Source organism: Budorcas taxicolor, chromosome 10, assembly GCF_023091745.1.
Source record: "Budorcas taxicolor isolate Tak-1 chromosome 10, Takin1.1, whole genome shotgun sequence".
NCBI classification, from domain to species: domain Eukaryota; kingdom Metazoa; phylum Chordata; class Mammalia; order Artiodactyla; family Bovidae; genus Budorcas; species Budorcas taxicolor.
In genome coordinates, this window is record NC_068919.1 from 24,335,580 (window position 1) to 24,361,924 (window position 26,345).

At 41.0% G+C, this 26,345-nt stretch overlaps 1 protein-coding gene across 1 annotated transcript; it reads left to right on the forward strand.

Annotated features, from left to right (window-relative positions):
• Positions 1–34: 34 nt before the first annotated feature.
• On the forward strand, positions 35–14,349 carry RAB2B (RAB2B, member RAS oncogene family). Its single transcript, XM_052646123.1, has 8 exons — positions 35–335; positions 555–626; positions 3,051–3,118; positions 6,860–6,942; positions 7,154–7,246; positions 11,223–11,334; positions 11,937–12,005; positions 12,811–14,349. The coding sequence occupies exons 1-8, from the start codon at positions 290–292 to the stop codon at positions 12,916–12,918; spliced, it is 651 nt and encodes a 216-aa protein (XP_052502083.1). The 5' UTR covers positions 35–289; the 3' UTR covers positions 12,919–14,349.
• The last annotated feature ends 11,996 nt before the right edge of the window (positions 14,350–26,345 follow it).

Consider the following 26,345-nt stretch of genomic DNA (forward strand, 5'->3'; position numbering starts at 1 on the left):
CGCCTTGGGGCCGCTGCGAGTCAGGCCCGGGAAGGCCGAGCGGACTGACAGGCTAGCTATCGCCTCCTGGAGCTTGGTGGGATAATGGCATGTAGGAGTGTTAGAGGCGTCCCCGGAGGTGGTATCTGGGTATTACCGTCGCTCCGACCGAAACGGGATTTCGAGGGAGAGCAATAGAGACGTTAACTGGGCTAGAGGGGCCGGAGGTCGATAGATTGAGCGGCTAGAGAGGCCGGAGGTAAGTGGCTGTAGAAGTCGGGCGGACCCGGAATCCAGAGGAAAAGGGACCATGACTTATGCTTATCTCTTCAAGTACATCATCATCGGAGACACAGGTAACCCGCGGGCGACAATCCTCAAGCTGGGGCGGGGATCCGAAACACCCAAGTCGGGGTTTGGGGGCGGGGCTCATTTAGTGGGCTGGGCGATTAAGTGAAGGGGGGGCGGGGCGGGCCGCCGGGGGCGGGGCTCGGGGCTCCCCTTCCCCAGTCCTGGACGCCCCGACACTGGTCTGTTCTCACTGCCTAACTCCTAACGCACGCGTCTTCTTTCAGGTGTGGGGAAGTCATGTCTCCTCCTGCAGTTTACAGACAAGCGATTCCAACCTGTCCACGACCTCACAATAGGTAAGCGCATATACCTCTCGTAGAATAGATTATGAAATCTGACTAAAATAGAAAGTTAGCAGCTTTAGTGTTCGAAGTAGAAAAGTTACGTCTTCCTATTTTTGGGTTAGTCCAAAGTTATGTTAAGTGAAGAATGACTAAATGCTGAGAAATGGGCAGTAGTGTAATGGGGAGTAGGTAATTGAAAGGTGACTAGATTTAGAGATGACCATGAGGTATGGGTTAGTTGCCTTAGGATTTTTTTTTTTTTTTTAACAAATGTGATTTGTATGTTTATGTAAAATCCTACGGAAACGTACTGTTAATTCAAAAACTCGCCTTACTCTGCGGTAAAGTAGTGTGAACCTCATTACTTTTTCAAAGTAATCACTACAGTATAGATTTTGTGTGTGTGTTGGAGAGGAGGAAGCAAATGGAAGAGCCATCCCAGACCTAGAATAAAAGGTACATGAAACTGGTAAGTTTTGTTTTAAAGAAAAGATATGATAATCATGAGTTTCAAGAACTCTCTGGTAAGCGTGGGAAATGTGAACATCTTCCACAAATTTGTGATATGGGACGACCTGCTGAGTTTTAACAACCCATTCCCCATAATCTCCATAACTCCAACCCAAATAAAGATTATATACATAAAACTAGCCTTCTTGCCATGCAGGTGCAGTTTCAGAGTAAAATCCCTAGCTCCCATTCTTACTATATTGCCACTTCCAAGTCCCACATTATGGAAATCTGAAGCTACTACTGATCCCAAAGTACTTATTCAGCGCCAAATACCTAAAGTGGTTAGAAAAGGATTTAGTATCAACAGGAAAATACTTTTGTAAATGACTATTGTGTACAACCACAATGTGCTAGGTGCTAAGTGATACAGTGCTTAACAAGGCAAACATGCCTACATTGAAAGCTCCAGTGTAGGAGGTGAGGTGAGGCTGGGGGCAGATACCAATGAATAAATTACTATTGCAAAAGGGGATAAGAGGCTGCCACATCTATCAGGAAAAGCTGAAAATGGAAGCACGAGAAGGAACTAGCCAAGCGAAGAGGTTGTGGAAGATGAGAGAAAAGTGATCAGGCCAAGAGGGAAAAACAGGTGCAAGGGCTCAGGAATAACAAAGTTCAGGCTAATCTGGAAAACTGAAAGTAATTTAATATGGCTTGACCATGGAATTTAAAGAGAAGAGTGACAAGAAGTAAGAGTAGAGAACATCTGGGGTGGGGAAGGGGAGAGATGAGTTTTGACACACCTAAAGGTAATGGGAGCAAATGACAGGTTTCAAAGTAGCAAAATGAAGTGATCAATCAAGTTTTCCCAGAGTCCAATATATGCCCTGTTTCTTTCTGAATTCAGTCTTCTATACCAAGATAAACAAGGCAGTTGGCTATAAAATGTGCACAAAATAAGAAGATTTCTTCATAATTAGAGGAAGTTGCATAAAAGGGGACAGAAGTTGTATTTTTTAATTCTTCACCATTGAAACTCCATTCCTCTTGTCCAGAAAGAAAACAAAATTAGTGACTTTTTTTTTTAGTAACTATCATTATTCTTGATGATGCAGTCTAGAGTAGTAAGAAACAATTTTTTAAATCTGCTTATTGACTGTAAAACTTTATAGAGTTGAGAGAGATTCTGGATATATTGTGCCTGGGGCCCCTGAATAGCAGAAGCTAGATTAGTGCTGTTTCTTACCTGCAGATCAGAATTCCTGGAGTAAAGTACTGTGTAAAGATAGAAAATAGGGCAAATTGTTTGACTTACAATCAAGTATTTTTAATGTAAGTGATCTTCGATTTTTAAGTTTTGTCCTGACATTACCTTGATAGAAGATAGAAGTTGAATGCAGGTAAACTAAAACCTTTATTCGGACTATCTGTTTCCAAACCCCTGTGAGGCATGCTGTTTTCTGGTGAACTCTTGGAATTATTGGAGATCTGAAATGTTTCATTCTTGAGAACCTATCCTTAGATAGGTGCTTTTCTAAAAAAAAAAATCTAAAATTGCAAAAGCAAGTATTTATTGTTTCATATAGAGGACTAGAGAGTGACTTTGGGAAAATATTAAGAAATATTTTCAAAAAATTTAGAAGTTTTTTAGTTACAAATTAAACATTTCTTAATCAAATTTAAGCATTAAACAATAATTCTAAAAATTCATTCACTTTTTCTATTTGATTTCTTAATTAATTTTTATGCCCATATATGCTTTTCAGTTATATTCCTGAGGTGGTTGTCACCTGGAACACAGTTTTTAATTCCAAAAGATAAAACTTTAAGGAGCACAAAATTAATTGGAGCAAATAGGGAACTGTAATGGGCTTAGTGGCACCAAGTGCGGAGGATGAGTCATTAGCACAATGAGGACAAGCATGAACCTCTTGTCACCATGGTTGTTCATGAGAATCACATTCTTTCGGTTTTCACTGACAGGTGTGGAGTTTGGGGCCCGTATGGTCAACATTGATGGAAAACAAATCAAACTGCAAATCTGGGATACGGTAAGAGAAAACAAAAATACTTTAGTCCCAAATATAACAGTAAAGGCTGATGCAGGGATAAAGGGCTATGACGGAGGAGCTAAGGATGGAGGTCAGAGTTCAGTTCAGTTCAGTCACTCAGTCATGTCCAACTGTTTGCGACGCCATGGACTGCAGCATGTCAGGCTTCCCTGTCCATCACCAATAACTGGAACCTGCTCAAACTCATGTCCATCGAGTCAGTGATGCCATCCAACCATCTCATCCTCTGTCATCCCCTTCTCCTCTTACATCTTTCCCAGCATCAGGGTCTTTTCCAGTGAGTTAGTTCTTCGCATCAGGTGACAAAAGTATTGGAGCTTCAGCTTCAGCATCAGTCCTTGCAATGAATATTCAGGACTGATTTCCTTTAGGATGGACTGGTTGGATCTCCTTGCAATCCAAGGGACTCTCAAGAGTCTTCTCCAACACCACAGTTAAAAAGTATTAATTCTTTAGCACTTAGCTTTCTTTATAGTCCAACTCTCACATCCATACATGAGTACTGGAAAAACCAAAGCTCTGACTAGACGGACTTTTATTGGCAAAGTAATATCTCTGCTTTTTAACATGCTTTCTAGGTTGGTCATAGCTTTTCTTGCAAGGAGCAAGCATCTTTTAATTTCATGGCTGCAGTCACCATAAGCAGTGATTTTGAAGCCCAAGAAAATAAAGTCTGTCACTGTTTCCATTGTATCCCCATCTACTTGCCATGAAATGATGGGACTGGATGCCATGATCTTAGTTTTTGAATGTTGAGTTTTAAGCCAGCTTTTTCACTGTCCTCTTTGACTTTCATCAAGAGACTCTTTAGTTCTTCTTCGCTCTTCTGCCATAAGAATGGTGTTGTCCGCGTATCTAAGGTTATTGATATTTTTCCCGGCAATCTTGATTCTAGCTTGTGCTTCATCCAGCCTGGCATTTCGCATGATGTACTCTGCATATAAGTTAAATAAAATGGGAATATACAGCCTTGACATACTTCTTGCCCAAACTGGAACCAGTCCGTCGTTCCATGTCTGGTTTTAACTGTTCTGTTTTGACCTGCATACAGAGGTCAGAGGAGGTCTAGTGAAATCAAAGAGACAGGAAAGCTTTCACTTCCATCTGTTACAGTTACAAATTCTGAATACCATGTCTTTTTGTTTCAAATAATCCAAGTATATATGAGTTTGCTTTGGTAAATATATTGATTAAATAATCCCAAATTCAGGAATTTCCTAGCAGTCCAGTGGTTAGGACTTGGAGCTTTCACTGCAAGGGCAGCATAAAGGTTTGATCCCTGGTCAAGGAACTACTATCCCACAAGTCATACAGCATGGCCAAAAAAAAAAAAAAATCCCAGATTCATTTGCATCTTACTTTGGAATGCATTTTGATTCTTAAGAAATAAGCCTGTCTGATTTTGTAGAAATGGATACTTTATATATCTTGAAATTATATATAATGTGATGCTTCCATTTGGGGGAAATGAGAAAACTTAATTCTCTTTATCTCCATCTTAATTCTTTGCTGCTTCGGATTTTTTTTTGTTAAACAGGAGATGGACAAAGATACCTCAGACTGATGCAGATCATCTCAAATTGAATGGCTCACTCTTTCTAGCTTTTTTAAAAAAATATTTATTTTTATTCATTTATTTGACTGCACTGGCTCTTAGTTACAGCAGCAGGATCTTTAGTTGCAGTATGTGGGATCTAGTTCCCTGGCCAGGGATCAAACTCTGGCCCCCTGCATTGGGAGCTCAGAGTCTTAGCCACTGGACCACCAGAGAAGTCTCTTTCTAACTTAGTGCCTAGCAAACTTTGGTTCAGGAAATTGATTGAGATTAAGAAGTAAAGTGATTTGATTTCAAAAATCATTTGTGATAGCACACTGAAAGTGTTTTCATTTGCAAAAGTTAAATGCTTCTGTTGATTCAACCATCACACAGGCCTCCCTCAGACTTCCCTTTTAGCTCTTGGAAGGACTTGAGGAAGGAGAAGGCTTTCAACCATAGCAGAGGAGGAAAAAGTGTAAGTTAGAAGCCAACCAGGAATCAAATGCTTTAAGACATAAAGCTATTAGGGAAAAAAATAAAATTTAAGTGAGCTCTTGGAGGGAAAACATATGTTTTAGATCTTAAAGTGTGGTTAATATTACCAACAAAGTTCTTTAGAATTACTTTTGGATTTTAATGTTCTATCAGGTATGCAATAAGATTGTTGTAGTAAGAGATTCTTGTACTGTTGGAAATGTAACCTAGAACTAGTGTACTAGAACAGTCTTCTGACCTTAAACCTGGCTTTAGATTATGTGACATAATGTTTAAGAAAACAGACTTTTTTGCTATGGAGTATTATACTAAGCTCCTACATTTAAATTATGGATTTGGTGTTTATAGAATTTTTAACTTTTGGCCAGTTACTGAACTGACCTTTGAGCCTAATTTTTCACATTTTTGTTAATTATTAGTATCATGAATGTTATTGTTGGTATATTGTATAAAAGCTATTTATTTTCCCATGTCCAGATCTTAGTTTCCCTATCTTTAAGAACAATCTTAAAGTCTCCCATCCTAATCTTTATGTCGGGACAGAAGGATAAGCAATTTCAAGAATGTGAAAACTTTTCTGATAGAATAGAGTCAATGCGCAGGGAATTCATATTTAGATGATTTTGCTTCCTTTGATGAAACTTGTCCTCCCCAAAAACCTGTTCCATCAAGAAAGCAAAAGTATCCTGTATATGGGGCATTAGTAAATTGCTCAATTATAAATAAATCTTAGTATCTTGGCCCCCATTGGAAATGAAAGTAGAGAATAAACTTGAATTTGTTTTAGGACAGCGCTGTCCTGGGCCCTGGACTGCTTTCCCTAGTCATTATTCCTGTTTGCTGTGACAGGATCCCAGTAAGGGACATCTTGGTAGTCCTGCCTTTGCGTATGTGTATGCTAAGTCACTTCAGTCATGTCCAGCGCTTTGTGACCCTGTGGACTGTAGCCCACCAGGCTCCTCTGTCCATCGGATTCTCCAGGCAAGAATACTGGAGTGGATTGCCATGTCCTCCTCCAGGGGATCTTCCCATTCAGGGATCAAACCCGCGTCTCTAAGTCTCCTGCAGTGGCAGAAGGGTTCTTTACCATTAGCACCATCTGGGAAGCCCCGTCCTGCCTTTATCAGTCACTAAAGGTCAGTTAGTATAGTGCTTTGTATCTAATTTTCTACTTTGATCCATTGGAATGAAACTTCTATTATATAGAGCATTGTCATTCTAAGATAATTTTCTAAGACAAAGGAGTGGAAACAAAAATAGAAACAAAAAACAAAGGTGATACGTTCAACATCATATGGGACTGAAAAATACTCTGAGTTTCTAGTGTATTTCCAGTTCTCTCCTAGGGGATATTGTGTGGAAATGTCTTTGTCACACTGATTATAGGGTAAATACATTCAGTGACAGGGAGCCAGGGATGCTAAACATTCAGCAATTAAATGGACAGTCTCACAGGAAGAATTGAGCCACCCAAAATACCAACTGTACTCCCACTGAAAGATACTGATTTGCTACCTGGACTTCTTCCTGGGCATTCAGGTTTTCTTTTCGCCAATTCTCTTTTCTTAATAGAAGTTCTTTTGTAAAATTAACTCCTTTGTGTTAGAGTGGCATCTGATCAAGTAACTTCTCTGCAAATAACCTGGTTTTGTTGGGATTTTTTTGTTGTTGCCATGTTGATGGAAAAGGCTGGACAAGAATCCTTCCGTTCTATCACCCGTTCCTACTACAGGGGAGCAGCCGGCGCACTGCTGGTGTACGACATTACAAGGTGAGTCACACCTGCTGCATGAGAGGGAGACTCTTTCCTCTGTTCTTAAAGTCTTTTTAATCCATTGAATCTAGTAAGAATGCTAAAGAGGAATTGCCTGTTTTATATTTTTCTTTATACATATAAGTTTCCCCCTTTTCCTATGCATTTGGAAATGCTTTGACATTTTGAAATGGGCCTCTGACCCATGTTTGAAATTTTTCTGCTGTAGGCGTGAAACCTTCAACCACCTGACCTCATGGTTAGAGGATGCCCGGCAGCACTCTAGTTCCAACATGGTTATCATGCTGATTGGGAATAAGAGGTAAATTTTTATTTGTATAAATAACAAGTACTAGACGTCATCTAGGTACTCTTTGGATATTGAATTATTTGGGACCTAAACTTTTTTAGTTTAGGTTCGTTAGTATCTCAATTTAAAAAAGCTTTTTTATTGCAGTAAAATATATGTAACATAAAACTTACATTTTAACCATTTTTAAGTGTACAGTTCTGTGGCATTAAGTACATTCACATTGTTATACAACCATCACCACCATTTATCTCCAGAAATTTTTTATCTTCCTCAACTGAAACTCTGTTCCCATAAACACTAATTTCACCTTCCCCATCCCGCTATTGTTGTTTAGTCGCCAAGTTGTTTCTAACTCTTTTGTGACCCTATGGACTGTGGCCCGCCAGACTCCTCTGTCTGTGGTATTTCCCAGACAAGAATACTGGAGTGGGTTGCTGTTCCCTTCTCCAGGGGATCTTCCCAACCCAGGGACTGAAACTGCGTCTCCTGCATTGTGGGTGGATTCTTTACTGCTGAGCCATCAGGGAAGATCCCATCCCATTAGCCCCTAGCAGTAACCATTCTACTTTCTGTCTCTTCTGCCTACTTTAGGAAACTTACAATATTTGTCCTCTTGTTCCTGGCTTTTGTTTAGCATAACATCCTCAAGGTTTATCTATATTGTAGCATGTGTCAGAATTTTCTTCTGTTTTAAGGTTAGATAGTAATCCATTGGATGTATTCACCACATTTTCTTTATTATCCATTGATGGACACTTTGGTTGCTTCTTACTTTTGACTGTTGTGAATAGTACTGCTGGTCAGCATGGGTGTACAGAGATCTGCTTGGGGCCCTGCTTTCAGTTCTTTAGAATATATGCCCAGAAGTGGAACTGCTGGATCTTATGGAAATTCTGTTTAATTTTTGGAGGTACTGCTGTACTGTTTTCCATAGTGGCTGCACTACTTAACATTACTGCTGTCAGTGCACAAGCATTCCAGGTTCTCCCCATCCTTAGCAACATTTGTTATTCTTAATGAATTTTCTAAGGCACCCATAGGCCACAAGGCATACTTGATAGTTTTGTTATTAAATAGTTAGGTCTAAACAAAATAGCAGGTATTTTTGTCATAGCAACTGAGTAACTGTTTGAAAAACAAAAAACGTGAATTAAAAGGAAAAGAATTTCTTATTTCATTCTTAAGTCACTGTAATTACTTGCTAATGACCTGTGTATGCCTATCAGGCATAGCACAGCTTGTCGAACCTTGGAGTTAACATTGGACACTACCACTCTTTTTTCTGTTGCAAATTGATTTTTGTGCAGTGTTTGCTTTTTTGTCACGGCAGCTGCCAAGAATGCAGCCTCAAAAAGAAGTGCAAATGTTGAATCTATCATGATCTGATTTTGACACTGCCAATTATATTAAGCTTGTATTTATGTGGGGGCTTCTCTGGTGGCTCAATAGTAAAGAATCTGCCTTCCAGTGCAGGAGACAAGGGTTCTATCCCTGGATTGGGAAGATCCCCCGGAGAAGGAAATGGCAACCCCCTCCATTGTTCTTGCCTTGGGGAATCCCATGAACAGAGGAGCCTGGCAGGCTACAGTCCATGGGGTCACAAAAGGGTCAAATATGACTTAGCAACTGAACAATAGCAATTTATGTGGTGTTCTGATGTAGTGTTGCTATGTTTCCCTTGAGTATTTCAAATAATCTGTGGCACCTAGAACTGTGGCCACAGACTGATTATACTCATTGGTTCAGCCACCAGAGACTAATTATACTCATTGGTTCAGCCAATTTGTGAAAAACCTTAACTACATCCTAGATATTGTGGTAGGCCCTGAGTGGGCAAGGTGAAAACAAAATCCTGCCCTCATTCCCACGGAGCTCACAGACTAGTGGAGACATAGATATTAAACATAAAATGATTTGTATCTGTTTACAAATTATGATAAATGCAGTGAAGGGGGAAAAAAGGGCACTATAAAAAAGAGTACCAGGATACTTATTTATTTTTTATAATTTTACTTGGGTTTCCCTGGTGACTCAGATGGTAAAGAATCCGCCTGGGATGGAGGAGGTCAGGGTTCGATCCCGGGGTCAGGAAGATCCCCTGAAGGGAATGGCTACCCACTCCAATGTTCTTGCTTAGAGAATCCCATGAACAAAGGAGTCTGGGGTCTTAGTTGCTGCTTGTGGGCTTTCTCTAATTTTGGAGAGCGGGAGCTCCTCACTAGTTGCAGTGTGCAGGCTTCTTGATTTTGTGGCTTCTCTTGTTGTGGAACACGGGCTCTAAGGCATGCAGGCTTCAGTAGTTGTGGCAAATGAACTCAGGTGGCACACTGGCTTAGCTGCTCTGCTCTGAGGCATGTGTGATCTTCCCAGACCAAGGATCAAACCAGTGTCCCCTGTGTTGGACCACTGGACCACCAGGGAAGCCCCAGGGTACTTACTTTTGATTTAGAGTTGTCATTTAAACTGAAATCTGAAGGATGGGCTAGAGTTCACTGGGCAAAGAGTTTTTGAAAAGGCGTCAGATAGGGGTAAGAAACTCTGTGAAAGCTTTAAACTGGGAAGAAGCTTGATGATAAGTTTATAATGTTGAAAGAAACCTGGTGTGGTTAGACTAAATCAGAGGGGAATGGTACAAGACGAGGTTGGAAAAGAAGGCAGGAGCCAGATCTTGTGGCACTTACAGACCTGAGTGAGGAGTCTGGATTTTATTCTAAACACAGTAGGAAGCATTTAAGAGTTTTAAGCAGAGAAGTAGCTTGATCAGATTTTAAAAGATCTGGAGGGGAGCAAGGGTTGATGTGGATCTCAGCTGCAGCAGTCCAAGTGAGAAAGTGGTGGATTGGACTAGGTCAGTGACACTGGAGAGAGAGAGAAAGGATGATTGTAAGGTACATTTTGGAAATACTTTGCTTTGGGGTGAATTGGGTATTTGGTGTGAAGAAGGAAAAAATGTTAATAATAACCTTGGTTTTTGGCTTGTGCCATGTGGAAGTGTGGGACAGAGTTGGGTTGAAGGGAAAAGATGATGTTTCATTTTGATATACATCTGAGGTGCCTTTTACACATGAGTAGAAATGAACAGGCAAATGGACAAACAGATCTGGAACTCAGAGGTATGTCTGGGCTAGATGTTCAGATTTAGCACTGTTGCCATTTCGGGTTAGTTCTTCCTTGGTCTTCACACAGCTCATGAAAAATAAGTATACGTTTTGCAGACTTTTTTTCTCTAGTGGACTTACTCCTGGATTTTTTCTTTTCATGGTGAAAAACTGGAATCCTCCCAAATGAAAATTTCCAGTTTGAAAAATGAAAATTGGACAGTTCACCATAATCTTATTCTGCATCCTTAAATCCTGTGTTTCATATAGTCTTTTCCATGCCTCGTTATTCTTCCTCAATCCTCGGCTCTGTTCTTAGTATCACCTAATTTTACCCGTATCATTTTCTCTGAATCCTTCATTTCCCTGGTGGCAAGCTGCTGTTTATTATACATGTTAATAATGATACTAATGAGTTAAGGCAACTGGGTTTTCCTTATTCCTTGCTGTCTCCTCTTGTGGCTTGATTCCGGTAATGAGGAAGACACTTATCACTATGCGATGTGACTTTTCTACTCCCCAGTAACTGGAATTTCCCTTTCCTCTTCTTTCCTTTGGTTTAACTGGATCTCCTTCAAAAAAGACTACAGCATAGACCTTGAGAAACTATGGGGCTTGCCTAACCTTTTATAAACCCTTTTCTCTGTAATAAGAGATAAGGCATTATCCTCAACTGTGTAGCAGCTGTCAAGAATCTGATCTGAAGAATATTTTCCCAGAGGCTACAGAAATCAGCGACCCTGTACAAAAGGACACCATTCAGGATCTGCATTCTTTATGGATTAACTGGCAGTTGAAACAGCTGTGGGATTCTTTTAGAATAAATTTCTTCTTTCACTTGGATCTTTTTTTAGTTTTCTCCCCAATTAATGATTAATCTCTTGCAGTGACTTAGAGTCTCGTAGGGATGTGAAGAGAGAAGAAGGAGAAGCCTTTGCTCGGGAACATGGACTTATATTCATGGAGACTTCAGCCAAAACAGCCTGCAATGTGGAGGAGGTACTATTTGGGAAAAAGTAGGGAAAGCGTTTCAGAGATTACACTGTATCTTTGTCCCTGCCTTTTTTTTCCCTTCAGAATTCTCCTCCCCTGTTAAAACATGGGTAACAGGGGTCATAGTGACCATGTCTCTCCCTTTAATGGAATTGTTCCATTTGTTTTTCCTTGATTCCTGAGGCTTTACTTTTATATTAAGTAACATTAATTGGTAGTGTGGATTGACACTACCGTTATTTGTAAATCATCTTAGTTGGGGGAACTAATGAATTCCATCTTAGTCATTCCTAAGTCTGGTGTTGAATCTGTCTTAAGTAACTGAGTCAGAAGAGAGCATGTTTGCTTTATTTGCAGAGTGTGCCAGTCTGGGAACCCTAGGTACATCTTGTGTCAATACCAAAATACCATAGAATCTCTTTGTTCTATTTGAAATTGTTTGGAATGGCTTTTACAGGGCCTTTGGAGGACCTTGTATATTTTTACTCAGTTCTCCTAATGGTTCCCAATTCACTTTTGAAATCCAAATCGGCATAATATTTGTATTCTCTTTTCCTAATTTCTCTACCTAAACTTGAGCCTAATACTATGATTTATGTCTCCTTCAGGCCTTCATTAACACAGCCAAAGAAATATATAGGAAGATCCAGCAGGGTTTATTTGATGTCCACAATGAGGTAAGATAGGGTAAGGGGCTGACAGTTAAATTTGCTTTGTTTTAAACAGGATAGGATGCTTCCTAGAATATAAGCACTTCCTGTCTAACATGATACTATATGAAGCTATATGAACTGGCATAGCTTGTCTGTTTTTTTCTCAAGTCTGAGACCCAGACTGCTTAAAGTGAAGTGAAGTGAAGTGAAGTAAGTGACTCAATCATGTCCGACTCTTTGTGACCTCATGGACTGTAGCCTACCTGGCTCCTCTGTCCATGGGATTTTCCAGGCAAGAGTACTGGAGTGGGTTGCCATTTCCTTCTCCAAGACTATTTAAAGAGATTATTAATTACTGATCTAAAAGCTTTATACATTATGGGAGGTTTTTCTCTCAACCTCAGGTTTTTACTATTCCAAAGCATGGGGGAGGTGTGGTTTTTAATTGCTTAGCTTGTCATTTCTATAAAGCACATTTGGGGGGCGGGGGGGAATGAATTATATGCTAATATGCTGCCACTTCTGTTTTACCTACTCTTACCAATCACATCCTGATTCTGCACATAGCTATGAAACTTAAGTAACTTAACAGTCACTTTAAAAATGGGCACAGAAGCCACTTCCAGTGATCTATAATACCACAGCTGGTGACTTTATCTTCACCATCACAGATTATTGTTCCACAGCAGTCTGGCTAAGGCGCATGGTTACCTGCCAAGGCCATACCTGCTTCTAGAAATTGTAATTAATGATTTCTCCTTTTATCCCTCTCCTTTCTCCCACTTACTTTCACACTGAGGTGGGAACTATTGCCTCTTTTCTCTTACAGGCAAATGGCATCAAGATTGGACCCCAGCAGTGTATTTCAACCCCAGTGGGACCCAGTGCCTCCCAGCGGGGCTCTCATGACATGGGGGCTGACTCTGGCTGCTGCTGAACAACTGGCCTGGACTCTTTTTTTTTCCTTCCTGGAACAGCTTCAGATCAGTAGGCTTAAAGAAAGAGGTCTTTGGCTGGGAAAAGCCTCTTTTCAAGGTGTGATGTTTTGCCTCTCCACTTAAAGACCAGGGGAGAATTTGGGCCCTTATTGACCTGTCCTTCTTCAGGGACGTGAGCATTCCCTATAGATTAGGGCTCTTCTCATCCTCCTGTTTTAATTTGTAAAATGTTAGGATCAAAGCTGATTGTCATGGTAGTTCAAAAATAAATTCTTTTATAAGCAGACACAATCTACTCCCCACCAAGAATTAGTAACAAGGTCTAGGACATTCTGCTTGAGCCCTTGAGGTGACTGGGATCTGGCTGCCCTTTGGGTTTTAGGTCCTCAGTTTAGGGATTTCATTGAGGTTTTTCACTTGCCACTACATAAGAATTGTTGCAGAAGGCAGTTCCTTCTAGTTGAACTGCTCAAGGATGATGAATACTTCTCCACCATCCCATTTCTAGTTTCTCTGTTTGAGAGTAACTACAAAACTTTTGAGAGTAGTAGAGTTGGTCCTGGCCTTGTAGCCACTTCCTATCATTACCTAAAGAAAACATCTTTCCCTGTTTGTTTTGTTTTAGGGACCAGACCTAACATTGGTAAGTCAGTATCTTTCACCAAATAGACTCTTACTGTTTTATCCCACTCACTTCTTAAGGAGACCTATTTAGACTTTCTATCAAGCTAATCTGCCTACTGTACACGACATATTTGCTTCCACTCTATGCCTTTGCACATGCCCTACTATACACTACTGTTATACTCAAAGTCCACATTTTTTTCCTTCGGAAAGCCTTCTTTGACCTAGGGTCTTCTGAACAATTATTGACACAGTACCTTTTAGCTTTCATATATTGTTTATTCATATGTATATTTATTTGTATTTATGTTACTTTGTAAATATGTTTTATAGTAGCTTTGTGTGTGGAACCTGTCTCCTCATATAGGTTGTAAGCTCTTTGAGAGCAGGAACCCCTGGTATCCTTTGACTTTTGTAAACCAGTTCCTTCACCATTCCTTCACAGTGCCTAGTGCTACTTGTGTGATCAGTGAATTTGACTGACAAAGACTTGGAACAGGTTTATTTTAGGCTGCAGAAGAAACAAAAGCCTTACAGTCATCTCTTTGTAATTCTATCTCAGTCCCTTCCATCTGCTTACCCTGAATTCTTTATTGCTCTTCTCCTTCTCCTCTCTGTCCTTTCCCTGGCTCTTTGCCTCCATTCCATGCAGCATACAATAAAGCTGCCTGCTTCCAAGCAGTCAAATAAGTGGATACTTCTCCATTTGAAGAGCATACAATACTATCCTAGTCAAGTCTGTCTTTGCTGTACTTATCATGCAGCCTTCTGGGTCAGTTGCTATACTGATGTCTCATTTTCTTCCACAGCACTGCAGTCTTGTGAATTTTTTTCTCTCTTTTTTTTTTTGGTTGTCGATAAATTGTTTCATTATTAAATATATGCATGTATCCAAGCTGCTCACATTTCATGTGTCATTTCTGATTGTATCTCAAACATAAGTAGATACTCTTCTTCTAGGGAATTGTATCAAAGGTATTGGAAGAAGCCTTCTTGAGATACATTCATTTTATACTGGATTCTGCCCCCAGTAGCAGTAGTATTAGTTCACACTGTATCACAGGAAGTTGGAAGGCATATGGAGTACTGCTTTGATTAAGGTTTGGTTTTGTTTTGTTTTTGAAAACTCCTACCTCATTCCGAAAAGGATTAAGGCTGTTGAATTTGGCTAGTCCGCTCACACCAGAGACAGAATTATAAGTAAATAAAACTTTATGGTTTCTGTACAGGAGTTTTCCTCTATCAGTCAAAGAAACCTTTAGTGATCAGGATGAATCAGAACATTGATCAGACATAGCATTCTGTCTAGAGCTGTTGCTTTTGGAGTGTATTTTTTTTTTTAACATGGTAAACAACTCAAATGGGGTATCTCTTGAACTGATAATCCCATATTATCCAAAAACCACTCATAACCTTCTATACTCAGGTATTTCATCAGTTTTAAGCATAAGAAATGAAAGTATCTGGGCAAATTCATGACCTTTGTTGATTACTGCTGATGTTCTGAATGAAATGGTCATGAGGAGTTACAGAAAATGCATCTCCCACCCCCATGTGAAGAATACTGTTTATAATATGAGAGTTGGTTGATTTTTGAAGCCCAGGACAGTTGGAAATCATAAGTCATTACTATTTATAGGTCATTGCATATGGCAACAGAGACGGCAATGGCACCCCACTCCAGTACTCTTGCCTGGAAAATCCCATGGACAGAGGAGCCTGATGGGCTGCAGTCCATGGGGTCGCTAAGGGTCGGGCACGACTGAGTGACTTCACTTTCACTTTTCAGTTTCCTGCATTGGAGAAGGAAATGGCAACCCACTCCAGTGTTCTTGCCATGGAAGAACACTTTTTTTTAAGTTGAAATTCTTTCCTGAATTTTGTTCATTTCCAACTTACTAGCAGTAATCTGTACTGTCAAAGTCAGAACACTGGAAAACTTGTGAGCGAAACATAAGAATTAGAAGCATCTAGAATAGATGCATAACCTATGCTGATGTTATGCTGATATCCTGAAGACTGAGAAATCTCTAAAGGATTATCCCAGGAACTCAGCCCCTGGAGTGGGTTGCCATTTCCTTCTCCAATGCATGAAAGTGAAAAGTGAAAGTGAAGTCGCTCAGTCGTGTCTGACTCTGTGCAACCCCATGGACTGCAGCCTACCGGGCTGCTCGGTCCATGGGATTTTCTAGGCAAGAGTACTCGAGTGGGGTGCTATCGCCTTCTCCGACACATTGTTCTGGTAAGCCCTAATACTAACATCAAATTTGATATAACAGTGGTAGCCAAGGAAGAATTCGGCCAACAGATTTTGTTCAATATACAGAGAAATGTACTTGGCCACGTCTTCTGTGATAAAATGTTGACTCACGTGACTCCTTAAGGTCTCTGAGCTCCTACTATGTGTGACCATGCAAATGTTACTTCTTAAGAAATTCCTTTAATGATAGGGAAAGATACCCTTCACTCAGGATTTCCAAAAAATTAAAAACTTCCTGTAGCAAATTTTAATAGCAGTAGAGTTAAACTAGAAAACATGGGTAAATCTTTCTCATTGAGGTCAAGAGGATTTCACCTACTGTAAAATTATTTCCATAACAATTTAAACTCTAGGAAATTACTCTGCAACCAGTATTTCTAAGGCAGTCTTGTAATGCCCTCCTTGCATATAATTTCACCTCTAAGACTTACATCGTTTGCTCTATCCATATTCACAAGTAGTTTGGGTCTATTGATGAATTGAGGCCTTTTTTTTTTTTAAGTTGAAATTCTTTCCTGAATTTTGTTCATTTCCAACTTACTAGCAGTAATCTGTACTGTCAAAGTCAGAACACTGGAAAACTTGTGAGCGAAACATAAGAATTAGAAGCATCTAGAATAGATGCATAACCTATGCTGATGTTATGCTGATATCCTGAAGATTGAGAAATCTCTAAAGGATTATCCCAGGAACTCAGAAAATCCACTCACTTCAAGAATTAATTTTTGTTTCTTTGATTTGGTTAAGATCGCTTCACTTGTATGAGAGAGGGTGGGGGTTGCCTCCAGGCACACTCAGCATTATTCCAGGTTTACTCCCCATCGTGACTGAGGGGTACTCTGATTACGTAAAGGAGGGTACGTTGGGGCTGTACCTAAGCAATTGGACAGGACGCCGAAAAGGGCTTTAGATTTCTTAAGCACTCCTTCCTCCTCCCGGCCCGGAAAGCACCAGCCCGATCCAAGATGGCTTCCCAGAAACAGGTAACTAAATGTTTTAGTTTAGAGCGCCCCCAACGGCGGGGGTCAAGAAAAGAAAGATGCGGAGAGATCCTAAAGCTCGTGAACGGAAAGCGGTCAGACACAAGGTACCGCCAGATTTTATTTTCAATCAGGCATATGTGTGGTTGCCTCAGCCTTTTAGGACCTCCCATCCTCAAGAGACTTCCGGGATGGAGCTCACATTACCCTGCTGGAAGAGGCGGGGCGTCGGCCCTGCCATTGGCGGGTGGGAGCGTAGGTGGGCGGAGCAAGGGAGCATGGACTACTAGCAAGCTAGATTGAGGCGAGGGCTGGCCATGCTCCGCCGGAAGGCGCCTTGTTCTCCGAAAGGGTGAGTTGAAACGCTGGCTGGAAAGGAAGCGCCGGGACTTGTTCAGGTAGGCTTTCAGCGCGCGGCCGCCCCTCAGTGCTGGTCCAAGAGTCTTTGCAAAAGCTGCGGCTCTTAGATTGGTTTTCTTAACTCATCCTCCTCCTCGCTCCCCCGCCCTCTGTCCTTCCCCCAGTTGTGCGGGATCAGGTGCTGGGTGATGCTCCGGACTGAACCATTCTTCTTTGTGAGAGGCCGGGGGTGAGGGCGGCTGCCGGCCCGCGGGGCCCGAGCCGGGCTGAGCAGCGAACGCGGCTGCCCCGGCCCCTGTGAAGTTTTTAGGCCTTGTCATTGCATTACTGGGCATCGTGTAGATTTGAGGCAGATCCGTTTTCTCTTTGCCCCTTCAGAGGGAAAACTCCGCGGCTCCGTTTGGTTACTCCATACTTTGGACTCAAGTGGGAGTTTGGGGTTTGGGGTTTTTTTTGTATGTGTGTATTTTAGCAGTAAAGGTGGTTAGGAGAGCATGAGGTGAGCATGTGCGATTGTTTTACATTATTAGGTGTAATTTCTGTGGATCTTTGGGAGAGTGGAGCAGGCTTTTGGACAGTGTTTAGAGGTGGTTGGAAGATAGGAGCTCTAGCTTTGCATCTCCATTGACAGGTCCGCAGAGCTCGCTGGTTTTCTGTTGCATTATGTAAACTCTTCAGTGGCAGAAGACCCCTCCCCCTTCCTCGGAGCGAAAGCAGTTTTTTTATTTACCTGTCTCCAGTGTCGCAGGAAATTTCCCTGCCTTTGTGGCAGCTGTGCAAATGCAGCAGCTCCTACCTTTTAAGGGACAGTCCTAAATGATTAAGGTCTTCAAGGAAGAGGTGAATTGTGGTATATAGATGTTTGGTGGACCAATCTCTTTTCAGTGACTGAGAACCGTGAGCCAGAAGTGGAAGACTTAGAACTTGATGTCTTTTTCTTTTAAAGAATAGACATAGTGGAATGCCCCAAACACCGGAGGAGCTGCGTTTTCTGTCTGCTGCACCCTACCATCGCCCTAACATCCACAGCTTGTTTACTCTTCATGTTGTTCTGAACCTATTAGTTCAGCCGGAGATTCTCTGCCTGTTATCCTTAGCATCAGGTGAGGTCCTATCCACTGTGGGGCACGTTAGGTACTAGAAGGTGAGTTTGTGATTTGAATAATATTCTCTTGGTAGTCCATTAGCTCTGTTTTCTGCTTAGGAATTTCTTTTGTATTGATCAACAAATAGGTTTCAGAACAAACTGTGGTCCACCTCTTAGGGCGAGAACATGGAAGTTTCTCATTCCAAATATTTTGGATTATCCCACCCCTTAAAGGAAAAGAAGAGTTATGATAAGGAAAACAACTTTTTTCATTTAAAGAGACAGGTAATAAGAGTAGTATGCCAGTGGGTCTGCAAGGCAGAATGAAGGACGTTGGCCAAAGAGAAGGTACGTGTGTGTAAAGACAGGCTTCGGGGAAGGTTTAAAACTGCAGTAGTAAAGGAGTTATGGATTAGGATAAGAGGTTTGATGACACAGTGCATCGTTAGTGACACAGTTCTTGCTTTCCTCATGTTTGATCTATCCTGTGCCTCTGGCCTTTTGAGTATGTCAGTTCCCAAAATGACAAAATCCACTTAGACATGGATAGAAATGATAGAAATAGAAAGCTGCTGAGCTGGTTGTGAATCACCAGGAAACACAGATCTTGTATTTCCCGGGACAGTCTTCTCTGCAGCACCTGCTGGGTGATGGGGTGAAAGAATCTTGGCATTGTGGTAACCACCGCTGCAGAGTTTTAGTTGTAACAGGAAAAATTTGCCCCTTATTATTAGAAGGGTCAAGTTTCTGGTAGGTAAGGTAGGATGGTGAAGGGAATTGGTCTTTAAAAGAAACCCTTGTACATGTCTCCTTTGAAAAGGGTGAGGTGTTTATGGGCAAAACTAACACTTTATTAATTTGTGGGTTTCAAGCTCTGTACTTGCTTTCTGAAAGAATGAGATTTGATACTCATTCAGATGAATGCTAAATGCTTTGAAGATACTGTTTGTCTACAGTCCTGCAAGGGTTAAGCTATCTTTGAGCTGACGTTTAGCCTAATAACTGAAGGATGTTCTGGACCCTCCACCCTCAGCCTCAGAAGTGACTCCACTTCTGGAGTTGTATTTTAACCAGTCCCTGATCCGCAGGTCTTTGCTTGACCTACCCTTGCACCTACTATAACCAACTTAGTATTTACTGTTTTACTTTTAGCATTCGATTCATTGGTAAACTATCATTTCAGAACCTACTCATCTCCTTTTTAATTAATTGTTCTTTTTCTCACAGAGCAGGTGGTCTTCCTTTTATCCTTCCATTATAATTTTGTCCACTTTGCCTTTTATTTTGACTCACTGACATTGTCCCTTTTCCCATCTGTCTTGAGACCATTTAAGAATGCAAAGAGACCCTAATTTTCAAGAGGGGTTCCTTTGGTGCCTGGTACCCAAATAACTTGGCTTCCCTGGTAGCTCAGCTGGTGAAGAATCCCCCTGCAATACAGAAGACACTGGTTCGATCCCTGGGTCGGGAAGATCCCCTGGGGAAGGGATAGACTACCCACTCCAGTATTCATGGGCTTCCCGGGCTCAGACGGTAAATAATCCACCTGCGGGAGACCTGGGTTCAGTCCCTGGGTTGGGAAGATCCCCTGGAGGAGGGCATGGCAACCCACTCCAGTATTCTTGCCCGGAGAAAACCCCTAGACAGAGGAGCATGGTGGGCTATAGTCCATAAGGTCACAAAGAGTTGGACAGGACTGAGCAACTAAGCACAGCGTGGCACCCAAGCAACAGTTGTATTGCTATGTAGCATCGCTGGTGTGTGAACTGTTTACTATTGCCTAAAGCTTTGTTTAACCATTTATTAAATTTTGAATTATCCTGGATCCCCTTCTCCCAACCTTAACCTCTGTTTTGTTTTGTGTTGGTTCTTATATGAAGTTGTAGTTTAGCTTTTTTTCTTTGTTTTGCTTTTTCTGACTAATTCATATTGCCTTTAAATTTTTCATTGTTTCTCTATATTGCAAAATAAGTCCACCTCTTTGTAGTTATTGGAAATTTTAAATTTAAACTACAGAGTATGTTACTGTCTGAGATTTCTCATTAAGCTGTTCAGGCGGTAACAATTTCTTTTGCCGTTTTATTACCCATCACTTTCTATCCTTCACTAAACTCTTGGTTATTGAATCTCACGTGAAGCAAAATAGTCCGCTCTGCTGTACTTTGCATGTGTGCTCAGTCGTGTCCAACTCTTTGCGACCCCGTGGACTGTCCCCCGCCAGGCTCCTCTGTCCATGGTATTCTCCAGGCAAGATTACTGGAATGGGTTGCCATTTCCTCCTCCAGGGGATCTTCCCAACCCAGGGATCCAACCCACATCTCCTGCATTGCAGATGGATTCTTTACCACTGCACCGCCTGGGAAGTCCTGTAGGTTAACTTTAAAGTATCTAATTGTTGCAGGAGATCAGATCCTGCAGAAGTTTTTTTTTTTAAATAAAGCACTTAATTTCTGTATATGTTACATGATAATGTAACATATATTATTTATTCTTCTATATGTTACATGATAATGAAAAATCTAGCAGAAAGACTGGCATAGATAGTTACTTTTCATGCACCTTTAGCAGGGATGAATTCAGGAATGTATTCCAAGCAATGGGACAGTGTAGGCTCCGGAGCCTAGATGACATTCGAGCCCCTTCCTATTCAGACTTTTCAAGTATAGTCTTGCTGCTGCTGCTGCTGCTAAGTCGCTTCAGTCGTGTCCGACTCTGTGCGACCCCATAGATGGCAGCCCACCAGGCTCCCCCATCCCTAGGATTCTCCAGGCAAGAACATGAGTGGGTTGCCATTTCCTTCTCCAATACATGAAAGTGAAAAGTGAAAGTGAAGTCGTGTCAGACTCTTAGTGACCCCATGGACTGCAGCCCACCAGGCTCCTCCGTCCATGGGATTTTCCAGGCAACAGTACTGGAGTGGGGTGCCATAGTCTTACTAGTTTGTTTGAAAAGAGTTTTCAGAACATAGTCAAGTAAAAGTACAAAAAGTTGCAAAACCAAACCAAAGATTTTAAATATTACATGTCTTTGTGTGTGTGTGCACGCGTGCATGTGCTAAGTTGCTGCAGTCCTGTCTGACTGCAATCCTGTGGACTGTAGCCTGCCAGGCTCCTCTGCCCATGGGATTTTCCAGGCAAGAATACTGGATTGGGTTGCCATTTCTGTCTCTAGTGGAATCTTCCCAACCCAGGGATTGAACCCGGGTCTCCTGCATTGCAGGCAGATTCTTTATTGTCTGAGCCACTAGGGAAGACCACCTTTATGCGTAATTTTTAAAAGATTGGCTTTGTCATTGAAAGAGTGAAGCATTCCTGATTTTATTCCCTCAGTACATTTCCAGAGAAAGTTATTGTGTATGGCTTATTTTTATTTGGTATTTCTGGGCTTTTTTTGTTTTTTAAATGTTAAAAAGGTAATTAAATGACAGACTTTTAAAATTACTAGATAATAACCAAATTACTAGATAGTAATAGAACTGTGCTTTTTGCTCCGTATGTATGTCAGCGCCCTAAATCTGATAGTTCTGATTTGTTTGGTAATAAATATCCCAATATTCCAGTACTAACACCTTTTTGTTTTGTTTTGTAATTCTCCTTAAATTATGTCAGTAACTTTCCTTAGAAGAATATATATTAGTTGAATTCTTAACTTCATCTGAGAGGAAGTATATTCAAGAGCTGTAAAGTCTTTCAGATTTCTCAAATTGTCTCTCATGGTCTTTATAAAAACCTTTGGAATATCCCACCTCCATTTTCTCTTCCACTACATAATTTGGGGATACAACATATCTTTGGGAATTATTCTTAAGTCACATGGATATTCAGAGGTACATGGTCCCATTAGTGATACAGGAATTTACTTTTGATTGGTTCTAGGGAAAAAAACTGATTTCGGTAATTTGGCAGCCGACTTAGAACCAAGTCATAATAGTGTTTTGTAATGGAACATGAAATCATATTTCACTTATTCTGTGATTTTTCATGTCCTATTACAGATATCAGATGTGTATCAGATAGTCATCCATTCAAGTAAACTTAATGACAGGCACGATTTTTCAGAATTCTTGAATAGGGGCTGCCAAGTTGCATAAACACTGAACTTTCGGTGTTTTATTCTTCATTGCTTCCGTTCAGCCCCAGGTCATTCTTTGTTTATTTACACATTAAATCTCCTAAACATGTAGTGCTTTTGCCTGTTTTTCGGGTGTACCTCTTGGTGGGGGCACCTTTTCCATGAGGTCTTAAGTATGTATGTGGGTAATGGTCACTTCCCTCTCTGCTCTGCTGAAAGTCATGGGAGTTAAAATTTGAGGCACCTGGGACTAGGGGCGTGTGAGCTCCTGAGGAACAGCCTAGTCAGTTGCAGAACTGATAAGTTCCCACAGGCAGCATTGTGAAGTAAGCAAGGTACTCAGATAGATACCAGCATCATTTCTATAAACACACAAAATGATTAACTGAATTACCTGCATGTTGCCCTAGCCACCCATGCTGGTTGAAGTCTGTTCCGAGGTTTTGAGGTTAAAGTGTTATCCTGCTTTCTCAGCACAGTAGTGCGGGTCTTTTTATCCTGCCCAGCAGTCCGGCTATTCTGATTACGAAACTTTTGCATCTACTTGAGTATCCCACCATTCTGCTTAGCAGATCAGCTCATCCAAGTCTCTAAGGAGTAATTTTGCTTTGAGAGAAACCTTTAGTGGTAGTCTTTTAAATTATTAGACAGGGTATAATAAACTCTTTTTTATTTGCCTACTGTATGCCAAACATTGTACATAATCTTTTAATCTTCAGAATAACCCTGAAAATGTGTGTGATGTTACTTTCATTTTACAGAAGAGAAAAAAATAAGACTTAGTGAGGTTTGATAACTTAACCAGGAGTAGGACTCTGGTCTATGGGACTTCAAAGCCTCATTCGTTATCATCTCCCCCCAGTTAGAAATTCATTGTAGGCCTCTGGACAACTGTGTTTGACCACAGTATTAGACAAGTAGGCATTCCATAGCTTATTAAAGCTATACCTTTAGCAGTTGTAGGGCCTTGAGAATGTAAAATTTCTTTTTGTATTTTTGTCAAAAGGAAAAAAAAAAAAGAATAATAGTTTCTTTTATTTGACTTAGTTATTTTGAAGATAAGATTATGTGAAATACTTTAAGCTCTACGGAGGAAAATCACTTGGTCAGTCACAGACAACTTCATTTTTTAGCCAGTGCAAGTGAAACTAACTCACTGACTTCATCATCCCATGTCACTGGATCATTTTTTGTGCCTAGAGGCATAAGTGAGGTAATAGCAGTGTTTCTCCTCCCCTGCCACACATACTTTTTTAGCATAAATGTTGCAGTGAAAACAGTCCCTCATGAATAATTGAGTAGGAGTTCCCTGTTGGCCTACTGGTTAGGATTCCTGGCTTTCACTGCCACAGCCTGGGTTCAGTCCCTGGTTGGGGAACATCACACAAGCTGTGCAGTACAGCCAAAAGATAAATAAATAAATTAAGTAAATATTTATATTTCTCTGTTAGGCTGAAACAGTATATATATACCTGGGCCAGTTAAAGTAGGGCATGCAGGGGTGGTGTGGGAGGGCATAAAGAGGACCATGACTCTGTTACCTAAATTATATATACTATGGGGGAGAAGGTGAAGAGAGCAAAGGGGATCAACTATATGGTAATAAATGCAAAGTAACTTTGGTGGTGAACATGCTGTAGTGTATACAGAGGTAGGAAAAAAACTATGCCTGAAACTTATAAATGTTATAAATTGGTATTGCCTCAGTAAAATGAAGTTGCATATATTATTGCTTAAGCTGGATGTCCAAAAGTGGTGTCATTCAAGGTGATATATTGATCCAGTTATATATTCCTTCATTTAGAACCTAGAATATTACTTTCATCGTGTTGAACACGCACCAGTGAAGAGGAACTTCTCCAGGTCCAGTCTAACTTGACCTCAGGGCACTGATCCTTAAAGGTTAGGCTCTTATTTTCTCTCTTCAGACTTAGACCAAAACTCTAGGGTTTCACTGGAATAAAATCTGCAATGAGGCTGAATCCATGCCCCATTTTTGAGGCATGTGAGTATGGTTTCATCCATTCACGTTTTGCCACAGCTTTAAATTACCCACCACTGAGGATTTTAGGGTCCCAAGCCTAAAGGAGATAACTAAAATTTCACGGCTTTCAATAGTGATTGCCACACTACAGAAAGTAGTCTGTTATGTGTGTTAAATGCAGCCTCCCTTGCTCCATGTGAAAGCTGTGTCTGCTACAGGTCCTGAAGAGTAAAGATGCTTAGGGTCTTTTGGTTCCTCTTTTGAATGTCTCTGGAGCTATGCTGCTGCCTGTGTGCTCTCAGCAGCCTGAGAAGTGTGTGGTTTTGGTGAAATACCTTTGTGTTACGCAGCACCACCCCCTCCCCAATCCCTACTCCCACACATCTTTGACTAGCAGTTGAAAATGCATTCCTTCAACAAAAGTACACAGGGTGCCCATTACCACCTGATAAGCAAAGGAAGTATTGTAATAAGCTGTACACAGACCTTGCCCTTGTGTAACTTGCATTCTAATATGGGGGTGAGGAAGGCTGGATAGCAAACAATTTATAGTCAGTTTACTACAAAAGAGAAATTATGGATGTTACAGAGAATTTACAATAAAGGCATATAATCTACACCATAATATAGTTGGGTTGTTAAGAATGTGACTTTGGAAGCTATACTACCTAAGTTTGAATCCAGCCCCACATTCCATTAACCCTGGAATGTTGAGTTAATTGCTTATGATTTGTGCCTCAGTTTCCTCATCTGTAAATATGCAGTTATTTCAAGTTCAGTCTGCTAATACATTTTCATTGTTTAAAACAGGGCTAAGTGTGTAATGTACATTCAAAAGTTTGGCAATTTTTTTGTCTGGGAAGTCAGGGAAAGCTTTTGTTTGAAATGATGGTGTTGAGATTTGAAGGATAAGTAAGAATTAAATGGGCTTCCTTGTTGGTTCAGTGGTAAAGAATCGGCCTGGAAATGTAGGAGACACAAATTCGATCCCTGGGTTGGAAAGATCCCCCTGGAGAAAGAAATGGCAACTCACTCTAGTATTTTTGCCTGGGAAATCCCATGGACAGAGGAGCTATCCATAGGATCACAAGAGTCAGGCATGACTCAGACTAAACAACAGCAAACAATTAAACAGGCTGAACAGATGGGGAACAAGTTGGAAGGCAGTTCCAGTAGTCGAGGGGAGTGGGGATGGTCAGTTGACCCAGAATGGTAGTAGAGGCAGAAGTGGGTGGATTTGAGGGATGTTTAGGGGATGAAGGTAGGATTCTGAAATATTGTATAGGAGTGGTAAGGAAAAGAGTTTCTGGTGTCTTCAGCCACAGCTGAATAGGAGATGCTAGAGGGTGATTACCTTCTGTGAGTGCACATGTAAGTGAGTATGGAGGATACCACCAAGAAATCAAGTCTCCTTGAGGTAAGAAGCCTCTTCTAGGGAGAGCTGGACAAGAAGGTCAGCCAGGGAGACTGTAGAGACAACCAGGAAGAGCTGTTGAGTAAGTAAGTCAATAAACAGGCCTGGAGTTCAGACATCTTGCCCAGAGGTACAAATGAGAGACAAGTATATAAGTAGTTTGTTGAGGAAAATAATGAATTGAGACCCTGTATATGAACTGGACATCCTTGAAGGTACAGAATGAGAAAAAAGGAAGGCCTAGGACCAAAGCTTGGTGAACTAAATGCTGGTGGAGGAGAAGAGTAGCGAAGGAGAATTGGCCAGAGAAGTAGAAGGTAAATCAGAGAAGTGTGATGTTCTGGAAAAAAGTGCTTGGAGGGATGGGAGGAGGGGGTGTTTTTGAAATCTTTATCTTCCTTCCTTGGATCCCTGAGAGTTTTAATTTAGGTCCCTAAGTACCCAAAAGTCAGATGCTAGTGACTTAGAACATCTGTAGCAGGTTTAGGCTGACTGAAGCCAGTTGGTTAAATATGATCTCCAGACTCTAGACTGTAGTTACTCCTGTTTGCTGTAAATTAGATCTAATATGGAGGAAGCAATGGCTGCAGTGCATATTCATGCTCATAGATATTAACCTGCTGAAATTAATGAATTATTTTGAAGG